The following is a 16,848-nucleotide window of genomic DNA, read 5'->3' as shown; positions in this document are numbered from 1 at the left end:
CCTGAAGGTGAAGTGGGTGGAGTTACGCCTTTATAGCTCATAGCGCTCTTGTACCATTCAGCAGTTGATGAGGGCGTCTTCCGGCACACGTTTCAGCTCTATTCAATGTCTCAAAAGATGACTGAAAGGTATAAATCTTTTGTTTTTTTATCATAACTTATATTATGTTTCTGAATATTGTTAATGTGTTTTAATTCCTGATTTCCCTCAAAGAAAATTTATGTTTAAGTTTCAGAAATGCCTATCATCTGAAGATAACCTGTATAGATTAAAGCCTTTCACCATTAATGAAATATCATCTTTTTCTGCGACCATCTCTGAGTATTTTATTATAATTCATATCATGTTGCAAAATTGTACTTGCAATGACAGTGCTATCCTGTGACATGGACAGAAGAAAAACTGCTTATTACACCTACTATAACTTTGTTACTGTATAAGGAACCCTCTTTTGAGGGAATGGCAGTAGTGTAAAATCTACAGTACTGTGCCAATGTTACGTTAATCACCAAATACATGACCACAAATGATTGACAGGTACCTTCTGCAACATTTTAATCAGCATATGAATTGCACTCATTCTACTTTAATCACCAAACACACAACTACAAATTATACACTGAAAATCCAATTACAACAGGGTGACAGTACTATAAATTCCATCAAAATATAAATGAAATAATATGTCTACTCTTCCATAGTGCCAGAAGTAAAATGAAAATTTATTGAACAACTTAATGTGATGGAACACACACACACACACACACACACACACACACACACACACACACACACACACACACACACACATTGAACAAAGTCAATGATATTACTATAATCAGAGAGTAAATGAATGTTTCAAAGATTATATAGGACCAAAAAATAAAATTCCTTGAATCATCATCTGTGAAATTTATGGTAACACATACGAAAAATAAGTCAGAATTACACAAACTGAACTTTAACAAGATCAAATTCTCCCTTTGTGTAAGAACAGAAAGAAATATGGTAGCCTGCCTAATGACTCATCACCCTATCCAGTGGAGCTATACGTGTCTACAGGTGCACACGGAGAATGCTAATTAACTTGTCAGTCAAGGCGCAGTAGTGCCAATATGGGTAGAATGTCATGCACACTTCATTAGCTCTCTAGTCTTTCTCACATGATTTTACACAAACTATTCATCCAACAGATTTGACTTTTATGTTAACAGTGTAGGAACAGACAGACTGCTACTTACCATAAAAATGACACACATAAGCTTTTAGCAACAGCCTCCATCAGAAAAAGGAAGACACACACACACACACCATTCATTCACACCATCAATCACATCTCATGCACACATGGCTACCAATTCTGGCAGCTCAGATCAGAATATGCTGTTTTTCATCTAAGAATCAAGAAAATAATTCGAAGAAAATGGTGTACCATATTTCTATTCCTACCCCCACTCAGAGTGATGTGATGAACTTCTCCATCATAATTATCTTTTAATGTGTTAAAGATAGACTGAAGCACTAAAGAAATTGTTATAGGCATGTGTATTCAAATATAGAGATACGTGAACAGGCAGACTATGGCACTGTGGTCAGCAATGCATATGTAAGACGAAAAGTGTCTGGTGCAGTTGTTAGATTGGTTACTGCTGTTACAATGGCAAGTTATCAAAATTTATAGTCAGCACATAAGTGATTGGACAAAGCATCTCCAAGGTAGTGATCAAATAGGGATTTTCCCATACAACCGCTTCACGAGTGTACCCCGAATATCATGAAACCAGTAAAACATCAAATCTCCAACATCGCTGCGGCCAGAAAAAGATCCTGCAAGAATGGACCAATGGTGACTGAACACAATTGTACAACATGAGAGAAGTACAAACGTTCTGCAAATTGCTGTAGATTTCAATGCTGGGCCATCAGCAAGTGTCAGCGTGCAAACCATTCAACGGAACATCATCAACACAGGCTTTAAGAGCCGCAGGCTCACTAGTGTACCCTTGATGACTGCATGACACAAAGCTTTACACCTTGCTTGGGCCCATCAACACCTACATTGGACTGTTGTTGACTGTAAACATGTTGCCTTGCCCGACAAGTCTCATTTCAAATTGTATCAAGCAGATGGACGTGTATGGGTATGGAGACAATCTCATGGACCCTGCATATCAGCAGGGGACTGTTCAAGCTGATGGAGGCTCTGTAATGGTATGGGGCGTGTGCATCTGGAGTGATATGGCGCCCCTGATATGTCTAGACATAACTCCGACAGGTGACACATACGTAAGCATCCTGTCTGATAACTTGCATCTGTTCATGTCCATTGTGCATTCCGACAGACTTGGACAATTTCAACAGGACAATGTGACACCTCACACACCCAGAATTGCTACAGACTGGCTCCAGGAACACTCTTCAGAGTTTAAACACATCTGCTGCCCTCCAAACTCCCCAAACATGAACATTATTGAGCATATCTTGGATGCCTTGCAACATGCTGTTCAGAAGAGAACTCCACCCCCTCGACAGCCCTGAAGGATTCGTGGTATCACTTCCCTTCAGCACTACTACAGACATTAGTTGAGTCCATGCCACATTGTGTTGCAGCACTTATGCATGCTCACAGGGGTCTTACACGATATTAGGCATGTCTACAAGTTTCTTTGGCTCTTCAGTGTAGATTATATACACTGGTGTCCAAAATTAAAGCAACAAATTGCTATTCCCTTATCCTGCATCTAATTCAAGATATAATCATACTGACTGTCAACAGATGTTCGTATGATCATGTTCTGCATGGAAGATGGCATTTCGGTCAACAGAAAACCATGCCAACGATGACGTCAGGGCATCTATCAAATGGAGTGGTGTTTGCTGGGTGGTCCCACATCCATAATCACAGTGAATATAGTATGGCAAAGAGAACATGTCTACCATGCTCTCTGTAGTGGAGGGCCATAGGGAGAATGGAAGCAGGGCAGTCGAAAACTCATGTGGCCCAACGGTTTAATGTGAATAGTTCTGTTGTTTCTTGGCTGTGGCAAAAAGACCAGAACTGTATCCCGAAGACCAGGGCAGGGCCAAGTGTGGCTGTAGCAGCACAATGGTGCCACCTTAGTAGTGCACAGCAACTGACATCGGATCTCGCAGCATCCACTGGACTTGCTGTATTGGGGCATATGGTGTAAAGAAGGCTTCAACAGAATGGTCTTTATTGTTAAAGACCTGCTGTGTGAGTGCCTCTTATGCATCTTCACAGAAGGGAACATCTAGAGTGGAGTCATCAACATGGCAACCGAACAATCAAAGAGTGGGCCAATGTTCTTTTCACAGATGAGTCCTGGTTTGGTCTGGAGAGTGATTCTCGATGGATTGGCATCTGAAGGGATTGTGGAACATGATTTTGAGATCCAAAAATTGTGGAAAGAGACAAATACCAAGGAGGACCACTAATAATGGTGTGTGCAGGGATTATGTTGACCACTCGAGCACCTCTTCATGAAATTATATGAGAAAGGTTTAATTGCTGTCAGGTATTGTGATGAGATCTTGGGTCCTCATGTAAGGTTGTCGCAAGGTGCTGTGTACCAAGACTTCAAACTGATGGATGAAAGTGCTCGACCTCACAGAGAAAGAGTGGTTGATGTTTTCTTGGAAATGGAAGATACCGCATGAATGGCATGGCCTGCTCGCTGTCCCTATTTGAATCCCACAGGGCTTTTCTGGGATGCCAAGCGAGATGGGTTGCATCACGTCAACATCCAGCAACCATTCTCTGAGACTTGCAACCAGCTCCACAGGAAGAATTGGCATCGTGGCATAAACATGACATTGATGACATTATTCACAGCATGCTCCATCGTTCTCAGGTGCGTATTGCTTCCAGAGGTGGTCACACACCATAGTGAGCACATTAACTGGTTGTTGCAATCTATTGTGCAAATCTGTTAAGTTGGAAAAAGTGAAGAACATTTTCGTTTCCTATTATGCATGTTGCAGTTGTTTATGTTCTGTCTTCTTTATATTGTTTCTAGTTTGCTCTCACCTGTTTATAATGTTTTGTCACAAAATAAATGCAACTTTCGAAAATTTCTATTTGTTCCTTTAATTTTGGACACCAGTGTATATTTATAATTTATTTTAACCTTGATAAGTACTCTCAAGCAGTTCATAAAGTAATGAAACAACGTAATTTTTAAGGACCATCGATAAGATTTGCTGTGGGTTGCAAAAACATACCTGAAGAAATTATACACTTATTTTCATATCGAGGATGTACTTCTTGATAAGCTATTGACCTGATTCATTCTCAGTTCCTCACTTCATAAATCACTGTTTCAGGAGGTTAAGGTGCAGAAAGAAAATCATATGCTAAGTTTCAGTACCACCTGTTTGTTATTAAAAAGACATTGGGTTACAAGACTACTCTGAAACTGAAAGAAAAGAAATGACTTATTTTGGTCTGACTCATTAAACTTCTCTGTTTCTGAAAAGCCTCATCAGTGATGATTTTTGGTTAATAAAAGTGTAACAAATTAGATGGAAATAAATTGTCAATTCTGTTGCAGTTTCAGGTGAATCCTGTAATGCAGTGTATCTTTAACAATGAACAGCTGGGAATGAAACTTACCAATGGATTTTCTTTTGACACCTCTGTTATCCATATGAAAAAGTATAGCAAGTACCGTATGATTTATCTGTTCTGATCCCTGTACAGGGTGCAGGAGTGAATATTCTTACTACAAATATTTATTCTGACAAACAGCTGGCAAGGTTCTGCAAGTTGCCAGTGTGTTCACAGCTTCAAAATTATGAAAGAGTTTCAATGGGTCCAACTCCACAGCAAAAATATACCATTGTTCTAGTAGAAATTACAATGAGTACAGAATATGATTTGACAGTAAATCAAAGAAAGATGAAAGTAATGAGAAACAGCAAAAATGAGAACAGTGATAAACTTGACATCACAATTGGTGATCATGAAGTAGATGAAGTTAAGAAATTCTGCTATCCTGGCAGCAAAATTTTTAACCTTTTCTTCATTTGAAAAAGCATCATCAGTTACGAGTAACAGCTACGTTCCTCTTATTGGCAGGTTTAATTTTCCTTCTTTTGCAAAAACACAGTACAATTTGGACAAATTTGCCTTGCAGTAGCTATAATGACATAATTTGAAAACAATTAATATTAAAGAAGCAATGGGCAACCAGGTAGGTCAATAGCTTACAGAAAATCTCATTGTTTCAGTTTGCAGTAACATAAGAGAAGAGATTTCATGTTTATTTTGATACTAGCAAATTCTCTTCTCAACAGCTGTCAAAGGCTCTGTAAATTGTGGTAAGAACTGAAAAAATAAAATAAAAACCACCAAAACATCACCAGAGCTACATCACCATAGGTAAGAGAGTTCTGCATGTTAACCACAAAGAAAAATACTCTCCTCTTTGTGTGCTCTCATGTGCCAAAATCTAATATCGATACACTGAACAGTTTGGGAGATATGATATCTGTTTCGAAAATTTCATTCTCAGTTGCATGTAGTCACAAGTATAAGTGCTATGTAAGTTCCACTCTCTTGACATTGGAGAGATAGACAGAGCCCTCCCCGTTAGTCTACAACAAAATTCAATTTTGCATAGCACACTTTTTTTTAATTTAATGCATTGTCTTACTTAAATGGGAATATCACAATACGTATGACCATTATTGAAATTTTAGGCATTTCAATATGACACTGCAAGTAACGTGAAAGTGCCGTCATCCAGCTGTCATTGTGTGCTGCCTCATTAGATAACAAGGGGATGTTTTCCATGCTGGGTCAAACCAGCTCAAGCAGGGCCCCCTTGCACAGGTAGCCTGCTATCTTTCTGTGTGTGCACCCTTAAACCCAAACCTCCAGATGTCAGACACTCAGGAACAAAAAGTTGTATGTCGATAGAGCATGAACCAAAACACTGATTTACTTCATGCTGTGTGCTGTCGTCCATTAGAACATGCATTAACAGTAATCAAAAGTATCACCAGAGGTATGGAGCACAGCGTATCTGTAACTGTGTTGTACACATTGTGTGGGCAAGAAGGCAGATTGTTCGACTGTCGTACCAAAGGTCCTACATTCAAACACCACGAGAACATTTTCCTGACATGTAGAAGGACTTTCAGAATTTGTAGCAACATTCTTTTGGCAGTCTGCTTTTCCTTCATTACTTGAACATTATGTACTTATTACTTACCTCATTATTTTGTTTGTAATCAGTTACTATTGCTTCCACACATATGATGCAATTGTTTCTTCATTTTTCTGTTCTGATTGTATATTCTATGAAACTACAAATGTCCTTTATAGGTTTACTACTTTCAAAGAAATGGAGCAAAAGTAGACTGCCAAGAGAACATTCCTGTAAACTGCAAACAGCCCTTTTACATGTCATAAACATGTTGTCCTGTAAAACACTTTCACGCATAATACAGTAAAAAAAAATTTCTCGGCATTGGGGTTTGAACCCATTGGGATTTGAACCTGGGATCCTCAGTATGAAAAACTAGTGCTCCATCAATTTCCCCATGGAAGCAACATGTAGTGATTGCTCACAGTTATGCTTTTGATGTGCTTTGTAGTTCTGGTGTTACTTTTAATTAACAATTACGCCCATTCTGCTGGACAACAGCACATAGTCCAAACTAAATCAAAGTTTTGGTTGATACTCTATCAACGTGCTATGTTTTGTACCGATCTGAGTGTCTGACATCTGGAGGTTCAGGTGTTAGGTATGAAATATTGCTGTCATTTGTATCAAATCATGATGGAAAATGAAGGTACCACAGTTAGGTAAATATATCTTATGTTCGTACCCTGATATACAACAGTAATGTATAACTACAATTGTGACATGCTTTAAAAGTGTGGTGATAGAAATAGAACTGCCCACACCAAGTATCTCCCAAATACAAAGTACAAAAGTAATTATCATCTGGAGCATATTACGAATGATATCTTTACTATCCACATTCAGTGCATCCACTCACAAAATTTTACTCTCTGTAATACGCAGCTTGTGAAAATGGGCTAAGCCTGAAACTGCTCAGACAATAAACAAATAGCAGCTTTAGTGCAAATAATTAAAAAAGTCCATATCTGGGAGCTGCAAAATTCAACTTACTGAAAATGTTCGTACTGGGACAACGTTATAAGTGATCCCATCAAAATTAAACTATTGGTTAGGGTTATAAACAAGGACAGACAGTTCTGCTTGAATGCTGCATGGGATCCTGCTATTTCTCTAGTGAAACAGCATGAATTTACTATTGATAAAATTTGGTGCTTTTTACCTCTGGCAGGCAGTGATGCATGTGTTAACTATGTGTAGTGAATCATTCTGCATCACTGTGTCTGCGTTGCCCTGCCTGCAGTGGGTACCTAGCACAGCACTTGGAGGTTTGGTGGCTGTTCATGCCTTCAAGCTTTGAATGACAGGATTTACCTGTTGCTTTTTGACAACTTTACCCAGCCACATTCATTTAAGTTACACAAACATTATGCACTTCACACTTCCTAGGGCACAGCCACATGGAGTGAGTTCGGTAATAGGATGTAGTTGACCTTGAACCCTCAAGAGCAGCCAACACTCATTTTGTCTTTCTAGCTTTTTTAGATTGTTTTTGAGACTTGGTTGCAAAAGATGTTATTCTGTAGCAGTGCAGTGAGCATGGTGAACTTAAATATCAAGCAACGTATTAACCAAAATTCCTCCCAAAGTTAAAAAAGTCGCCAATGGAATATCTTCACAAGTTACAGGAGGTGTTTGGTAGAACACTATATCACATGCACAAGTTTTTGAATGGCACAAATGGTTTTTGAAAAGGAAGAAGTTGAAAAGTTGATGGATGTCCCTATTGATCCATGAGCTCAAGAATTGGAGCAATCATTTAAAAAATTAACAAAATTGTGTAGAATGACCGATGTCTGAGCATTTGGATGACTGCAGATGTGGTGAAGATGAACAAAATATAGTAAGACGAATTTTGTGTGATGAATTACACATGACAAAGGCTTGTGCAAAACTAGTTCCAAAAAATCTCTCTCCGGAACAAAAAGACCATCAGAAGAACATTTCCTCTCATGTCATGAAATGACTCAGTGAAGAATTGGACTTGCTCACATGTGTCAAAATATGTGGTGAAACATGGATCTTCCAGTATAATCCTGAAACAAAGTGTCAATCAATACACTAGGAAACACTCACATTGCCAAAAAAGAAAAAAGCACAAATGAGTAAGTGCAAATTGAAGGCAATGCTCATAGTTCTTTTTTCGATATCAGGAGTGTTATCATGACTGGAAGGATGCCTGAGGGTCAAACCATTAATCAGTAATACTAAAAGAATCCTAATCAAGTTTAGGGAAAGAAAAAGAAAGAAAAAACTGGATTTGTGGAAGAATGATGCATGGATTTTTCATAAGAACAAAGTGTCATCCCACAACGCCATATCTGTGAAACAGTTTTTTTAGCAAACAATCCACATTCCTGTGGTCAAAGATCCTCCATATTCACCAGACTTGGCTCCTTGTGATGTTTACCTGTTCCTGAAAGCCAAAAGTGCATTGAAGGGAACACATTTTCATTCTTAAACTTACTGGCAGATTAAAACTGTGCACCAGACTGAGACACGAACTTGGGACCTGTTGCCATTTGTGGGCAAGTGCTCTACCATCTAAGCTACCCAAGCATGCCTCACAACCTGTCCTCGTGGCTTTACCTTTGCCAGTACCTGGTCTCCTACCTTCCAAACATCACAAAAGTTCTCCTGAGAAACTTGCAGAAGCAACAGTCCTAGAAGAAAGGATACTGCGGAGATATGGTGTAGCTACAGCCTGGGGCTGTTTCCAGAATGAAATTTTCACTCTGCAGTGGAGTATGTGCTGATACAAAACTTCCTGGTAGATTAAAACAGTATGCTGGACCAAGACTCGAGACCAGTCCATTGAAGAGGTGAAAGCAAGAAGAGCAGAACTGTTGAAAAGGGTTTCAATGAATGACCTGCAGCATTACTTTTGAACAATGGAAGACATGTATGTAGTGGTGTATAGATAACGGAGATGAGTATACTGAAGGGCATGAATGTTAGTTGTAACTCTGTCTGGGATAAATGTTTCTGATAACAGTCTCATTTACATGCCACACATTTTATATGTTGGCAAAATCTTGAAGTTCACACTTTAAGGGTAACATCTGGTATCAATCCTCAAACCTTATGTAAACAACTTAAAAAAAACTAAGCATCCTAACATCATCATCATAAAACAATTACTTTCCTTCGAAGTTTGTTGTAACAAATCAGACACAATTTGGAAATGAATTCAGAATTCAGAAACATAACTAAAAAACCTACATGACCTCTACTACTGACAACTTAACTTTATTCTTGCACAGAAAGGAGCAAATTATGAACATATAAGAAGTAAGAACACAAGTGTTCTGATGGTCAGTATGTAGCCATATTTTCATTTACAAAATTTTGTAACCTTACTGATACAAATCACATCATAGTAAGACGTCACAAATACAGGGTGTTTATAAACGAATATCGGGGCTTGAACGCTTTATAATATTTATGATATTAAACTTACAGTTATAAATGATATGTCAAATGAAAGAGCAACTCAAACAGTTTTACCAAGAACCTTCAATGTGAGCACCATTTGTCACATGGCACACATCAAGTCTATAGCCGAGTTCTTCCCAAACGTTGATAAGTGCGTCTTCAGTGATTGCAGCAACAGATGCTTCAATCCGGTTTATTAATTCAGGGAGGTATGGTGATAGCAAAGGCACATACACACAATCCTTGATGAAGCCCCAAAGGGAAAAAAATCGCATAGCGTTAGGTCGGGTGAACATAGAGGCCATGCAAAGCAAGCCCTGTCATTGGGCCCCTTGAGGCCTATCCAGTGCTTGGGTACAGTGAAGTTAAACCAATCGCGTACTTCGCTATGCCGGTGAACATTTATAAGGTTCTTGGTAAAACTGTTTGAGTTGCTCTTTCATTTGGCATATCATTTATAACTGTATGTTTAATGTAATAAATATTATAAAGCATTAAAACCCCGATATTCATTTACAAATGCTCTGTAAGATCCAAAGAACACACCAGTAACTATGTTGCTAATGACTACACCAATATTTGTCATTTTGAGGAACTACTAACAGAACACAATCAAAAAGAAAGTGATAATGAGAAACAGTATTGAGAATGTTGCCTAGTTGTTTAGTATTTTCCAAATGTAGGTTAAGTGAAGATGTTTTGATGAAAATAGATGCCTTGATGGATAAATGGACAGAGCGAGCATAATATTGCTGATAGACCTGTGAAATTATTCAGTTATTTAGGGGAGATTAAAATTTAACTGTGATGGAAGATGGGAATACTATAGTGGGAAAGGAAGAGAAGGAAAAGTAGCTGAAGAACATGGATGGGGGAAAGGAATGAAAGGAGAAGCTACCTGGCAGAATTTTGCACAGAGCATAATTTAATCATTGTGAACACTTAGTTTAAGAATCATGTAAGAAGGTTGTGTACATGAAAAAAAAAAACCAGAGGATTTCTAACTGATTATATGTGGTGCAAAATACAGATCTTGTCTCACACTAACACCATCACACAACAAGAGTGGTGCATTGTCAGAAGAGAGTACATGTTTTGGGTTTCTTGCAGAAACAGTTCTGCCACAGTGCCGATAATAGGCATATCAAAGTGAAATGGTGTGGCAACTGAAGATGTACTCCAAAGCTGAAGAATGCAGGACACCACAATTTTTGTGGGCAAAACTTCGAAATTGTATATAAGTTCACCATGAAGTTGTGGACTATATGGACCAAATGCAATGTTGTTTGCAGTTGTAGTGAAATTGTACTGGCAATTTGACCAAGGCTAGAACTGAAGACAATGCTCCAGCAATCAAGGAATTGATTTGCAGAGTTTGCAATGATGAGAATTCTCACACAGCTGTTCGCCAATGGCTCTATGACCTAGAAGTGAATTTCTATCATCAAGACCCAACCACTGTTTACAGAGACTTGGTGACTATGTTGAAAATAGTGTCATCATCTGATTGACTTAGAAGTTTGGTGAAGCATTTGGTAAACGTTACTTAGTCTGCCATAATAATATGTAACTTACTGTTTGAAGTCACCTCATATAATGCTAAGACAGATTTCAAAACCAGATTTTAAGCTGTATGACATTTACAGAGGCAGATGTGGACTCTTAGCATAACATACTGGTTATGAACTGCAGATCAAAACTTATGGAACTGCAAAATGGTAGGACATTAAGGCAATGGGATCTGGATAGAGTGAGAGAAACAGAGGTGGTTGAGAGTTTAAGAGGAAGTGTTAGGCAACAATTAATAGAAACAGGGGAAAGGAATACAATAGAAAATGAATGGGCACTCTTGATAGATGAAACACAGCAGCAGAGACTAAAACATGGAAAGAGACAAGGTCCACTATAAATCCTTGGGTGACACAGGGATATACTAAATTTAAATGGCACGAGAATAAAATATAAAAATGTATTGAATGAAGCAGGTAAAAGGGAATACAGCTGCCAATAAATGACAATGACAGAAAGTGAAAAATGGCAAAGCAGGAATGGGTAGATGAGAAACACAAGCATGTAGAAGTATGCTTAACTAGGGCAAAGACAGATGCCACCTACAGAGTGGCCTTTGGAGGAAGGAGAAGCAGCTGTATGACTATAAAGAGTTGAAGTGGCACACCAGTACTAAGCACAAAAGGGAGAGCTGGAAGGCGGAAGGAACATACATAAGGGAAGTGAACTTGAAGACAAAACTACAGAAGTGGACGTGAAAGCAAATGACAATCAGATAGGAATTATGGTATTGAGAGTAAAATTTGACAGAGGACTGAAAAATGTTAAGTCAAAACAAAGTTTTCGGAGAAGGCTACATTCTCTCAGGATTACTGAGATCCTTGGGAGAGACAACTGAGACATAACTACTCTGCATGGTGTGTGAGATATACAACACAGACAAAATACTCTCAGACTTCAAGACGAACATAGACAGTGTTTGCTGGTAATGAGGATCACCCTGTGGCTAAACATGCCTTGGTGCACGGCCAGCACATCTTGGCACAGTGTTACACTGTCCGGGTTATCTGGATACTTCCCATTGACACCAACCTATCAGAACTCCGGAGATGGGAACTTGCCCTTCAATATATCCTCTCTTCCCGTTACCCACCAGGCCTCAACCTCAACCTCCGCTAATTTCAAGTTGCCGCTGCTCATACCTCACCTGTCATTCAATAACATCTTTGCCTCTGTACTTCCGCCTCGACTGACATCTCTGCCCAAACTCTTTGCCTTTACAAATGTCTGCTTGTGTCTGTGTATGTGCAGATGGATATGCGTGTGTGTGCGAGTGTATACCTGTCCTTTTTTCCCCCTAAGGTAAGTCATTGGAATGACTCTTTACCCTCTCTCTTAAAACCCACATCCTTTCGTCTTTCCCTCTCCTTCCCTCTTCCCTGATGAAGCAACCCTTTGTTGCGAAAGCTTGAATTTTGTGTGTATGTTTGTGTTTGTTTGTGTGTCTATCGACCTGCCAGCACTTTCGTTCATGAATGTGGCAAGGATAAAATACAGGGACCAGAAACTTTCTACTTGTACGGAAACCAGATGGCTGTTAAAGGGATCAAAAAACATGAAAGGGAAGTAGTGGTCAAGAAAAAAATGAGACAGGGTTGCAGCCTACCCCCAATATTATTAAGTACGTACACTTAGAAGGCAGCAAACGAAACCAAGGAGAAATTTGGAAAGGGAATTAATGTTCAGGAGGAAAAAATAAAAACTCTGACATTTGCCAGTGACATTATAAATCTGTTAGAGAGAGCAAAAGACTTGGAAGAGAAGCTTAATGGAATGAATAGTGTTTTGAAAAGAGATTGCACAATGAAAAACAACAAAAGAAAACCAAGGGTAATGGGAAGTAGTCAGATTAAATAAGGCAATACAGAGGACTTTCAATTGATTGAGTACAGCAGTCAGTCGTCTTTTCTTTCAGGTTTTATTTGGAAAATGTAGATTTCAGCTAGTGCCTAACCATTATCAATGCACTATTTCATATCATCAACGTGTGTCCTAGTATGTCAGTCTCAGTTGTTTGGGCTTCTGTCACAGTTCATTGAGTCTTGAATGAACTGTTACAGAAGCCCAAACAACAAGGACTAACACACTAGGACATGCATTGATACTATGAAATAGTGCATTAATAATGGCTAGGCTTTAGCCAAACTCTAGATTTGCTGAATAAAACCTGAAAGCAAGGGATGACTAATTGCTGTGCTCTATCGTTTGAAACTCGTATCAGAATCATTGAGTGGACCCACATTCCTAATGGAAGGTAACTTGATGAATACTGATGAAATTAGATTTGTCTGGAGTGTAGCCTCACATGGAAGTGAAATGTGGATGATAAATAGTTCAGAGAAAAAGAGAACAGAAGCTTTTGAAATGTGGCACTACAGATTACTGCTGAAGATTATATGGGTAGATCAAGTAACTAATGAGGAGGTATTAAATCAAATTAGGGAGAAACAAAATTTATGGCACAACTTGACTAAAAGAAGGGATCAGCTGGTAGGCTACATCTTGAGGCATCGAGGAACTATCACTTTGGTAATGGATGAAAAGTGAGGTGTAATAATCAGAGAAGGCCAAGGGATTAACGCAGTAAGTAGGTTAAAATACATGTAGGTTGCAGGAGTTATGCAGATATAAAGAGCTTACGCAGGACAGATTAGTGTGGAGAGCTGCATCAACAGCAACAACAGATACATGATAGAGCATCAAGTCTGACAACAGTTCCTGTTCCTTCACTGATCTTTGCCTAAACATAACAAATTTGTATAGTGGGATTTCACTATTTTCTATTTCTAGCCTACATCCAACACTACTTATCAAAACCAAATTATAACTTTATTTAATAAATTCTGACATACCCTCTTCTCTACGTCCCATGGCTTTGTGATGGCTGCAAGATCACAGACGGTCATCGTCATTCCTCTCAGTAGTTCTCGGTGATCGTCACGCATCCAGTTATAGGTTCCGGACTGAACCAAACTGAAAAAAGTGCCTCGCTTCCTTAGAGGCAAGAAGAAAGAGTGTCATATTAGTAGAAGAAGTAACTGCACAAAAGCTATTTGAACCCCCCAGAAATTTACCATTTACCTACTTTGTGCAAAAATTTGGAAATGCTACCTCACACAACTTTAATTTTGTTAAACATATTATTATAAAACAATGACGAACAACAGAACAACAGAAAGTGCACATTAGGATGCTTTCATTCATGGTTTGTTCACCTAAAGAGTGCAACGGTGAGAAAACATTGTGATATGGAAAATGAAACCTCTTTTCTTTCCTACTATTCAACAAAATCTCTACGGAAATAAAGTTGATTTCTCCAAAATTGTGAAATAGGCTAATGTCCTTAAAACTGTGCCTGTCTTTCATATTTGCAATTAAATTATCTCAAGTGTTCTGAAAGAAATTTGTTTAGAATATTCTTAAACAAATTTAGTTAAACTCAATTGTTTGAGATCCAAGGGTTTAATGCAATTTGCTGAAAGCTTAATTATCCATTATTCTACAGGTATGATAAAGTTATGCTAAAAGTTACCTAAAATATACTGCCAGATCTGTAGACAATATAGCATCCTCTAAAACTTTAATAATCCTCGAGTATTCATCTGGTGAGACATTGGCAAGTATTTGGTTACCCTGAAGAGAAAGAAAAAAAAATAGTTCAGTAATGTGAAGTCTTTAAAAACATGATTAATTTGAAAACTAAGGTTTCTACATAATATTCCACAAGTCATTAGTCTTCTCTGTCAAAAGCACAACCACACTCAATTGCTGATTGAACACTATTATAGACAAAAACTGCAAACATCTACTATGTATTTATAATATACATATACCGATCTGCAGCTATTTACAAACTACTTATCTGGCACATCACATCTGTTTAGGCAAAGTTTTGTTTTGACATAGCTCTCTCCAAATGAAACATATGATTCAGCAGAGCCCTTGCTTTAGACAGTTTCTCAATTGTCTACAAAAAGAGAAAAGTCCTTTCACAACCAATTTTCCACATACCTTTAATTATTCTCATTATTTCAGCTTGGCCCAAATATAGGCAGCTACATGCCAAAGAAAATACTTCTTACAAATAGAAAGTTTCAACTGCTTCAAGCAAGGTTACAGTTTCATAAAACTCCTCCTTAAAACTACAATCTAATATGCATAATAACTTTTCACACTATCAGTAGTGGCTACTGTATCCCAATACAAAATTTTTAGTGACATTGGCTGAATACTTAATTACTGTCACTATACAAACTCATTATGCTAAGTAAATCACAAACAACCAACAATCTCAACCAGCACAACCTTTCTAAATACTACAAAATTGGAAACAATCATGAAAATACTCTACATTAGTGGCAGAGGCCCATGTCCTTGTTCTTTATTAAGTAGGTTCCTCTCTGGCCATTAGTCATACTTTCTAACATCTTATATTACATTTTATTTTCTTCTATCCTCTATATAAGATGTCCATGACTGCCACTCTCCTGTTTGTAAGATGCTTTACAAGTATTAAGATAAAAAAAAAATGAACTTTCTGCACAGAAACTCTAACTCACTAATAGTGTTTCCTGATATTCACCCAAAAGACTGATAATTGTAGGACACACCATTTCAGTGAGGCTATCAATTAAAAATCTGCACCCTATTATCATCTCTTCATTTGAAGCTGTCTTTGATGTTTGTTTTGTATCTGTAAATATAAGATTCTAAACAGCTTCAAGCTTTCTCTCCACCCCCTGCCCCACTCTCAAACACACCCAAAAAAATTCTTCCTTCATCACTTCACTACTTCCAATGGGAATAAAACTGCGCAGCTCTAAATTTTCGAGATTAAATTAAATGTATTTCCTCACTGCTTTCTCAATTTTGAGGTTTCTTGCTAAAAGTTGTCTACCTCAATTGTGTTATATGTTTAGATGGAAGACATCAAATGATTACAGTCACATAAACCCTGCAAATTAACAGATTCTGTAACTTTCCTATCAGTATAAAAGTCCATTAAATAGAGATGAAATGAATAGTGAAGCACAAGACACTATAAAGCATATACAGTGGCAACAGTATAATATGTATCCCTGGATCAGAATAAACAAAGTGATTGACATCTAGCCATTTCAAGGGCTGCTACCATAGCTATAACCAGTCAGGAAAGCATGTGGTCAGCCTTTTGCTCCATTCAACACCGTCAAATCGCTGTGATACATGGACACCACCCAGCTGCGGAACAATGCATGTAGTCAGCAGCCCAACAGTTGTGATCCGTTTTCGTAGTATACTTTGTTTCTCTGTACAGTGTGTTTATTTTGTGCAAAAGATTGTCTGAAGCTTGTAGCTTAGCTGAAGGCTGTTGAAAAGTGTGGTTACTGGATGGATAGTTCAGCAATCTGCACACATGCTGCATGGTTACACACATGAATATGTGTGCAGACACCTGGTCAAAGGAGGAATTCATGACATCAAGTAACAAACTTAAGAGTCATGCTAATAAGAAGCTCTTTGTTGCCGAATATATCAACATTACAAGATAAAAGAACAATCAGCCATAAAAAAGTATGTGTTACTCTTCACAAGATGAAATTATTCAGATGTAGTAGGTCACATTCGTTAACATGTCAGAATCCTTAGTTTCAGACACAAAAAATTAATGAACACAAAATTATAATGAAAAGAA

The 16,848-nt window shown here is 38.1% G+C and overlaps 1 protein-coding gene across 3 annotated transcripts in view; it reads right to left on the bottom strand.

Moving 5' to 3' along the window:
* Positions 1 to 16,848, bottom strand: part of LOC126237277 (dual 3',5'-cyclic-AMP and -GMP phosphodiesterase 11-like) — a 359,136-nt gene that overhangs the window by 12,007 nt on the left and 330,281 nt on the right. For all 3 annotated transcript variants that reach the window (XM_049947210.1, XM_049947211.1, XM_049947212.1), the window contains 2 exons: positions 14,707 to 14,807; positions 14,027 to 14,168 (listed from right to left, as the gene is read on the bottom strand). In XM_049947210.1, coding sequence (XP_049803167.1) covers positions 14,027 to 14,168; positions 14,707 to 14,807 — 243 coding nt within the window. The remainder of the gene's footprint in view (positions 1 to 14,026; positions 14,169 to 14,706; positions 14,808 to 16,848) is intronic.

Source organism: Schistocerca nitens, chromosome 2 (assembly GCF_023898315.1).
Source record: "Schistocerca nitens isolate TAMUIC-IGC-003100 chromosome 2, iqSchNite1.1, whole genome shotgun sequence".
Lineage (NCBI taxonomy): Eukaryota > Metazoa > Arthropoda > Insecta > Orthoptera > Acrididae > Schistocerca > Schistocerca nitens.
The sequence above is the reverse complement of the archived record's forward strand: the minus strand, read 5'-3'. Positions and strand labels throughout refer to the sequence as shown.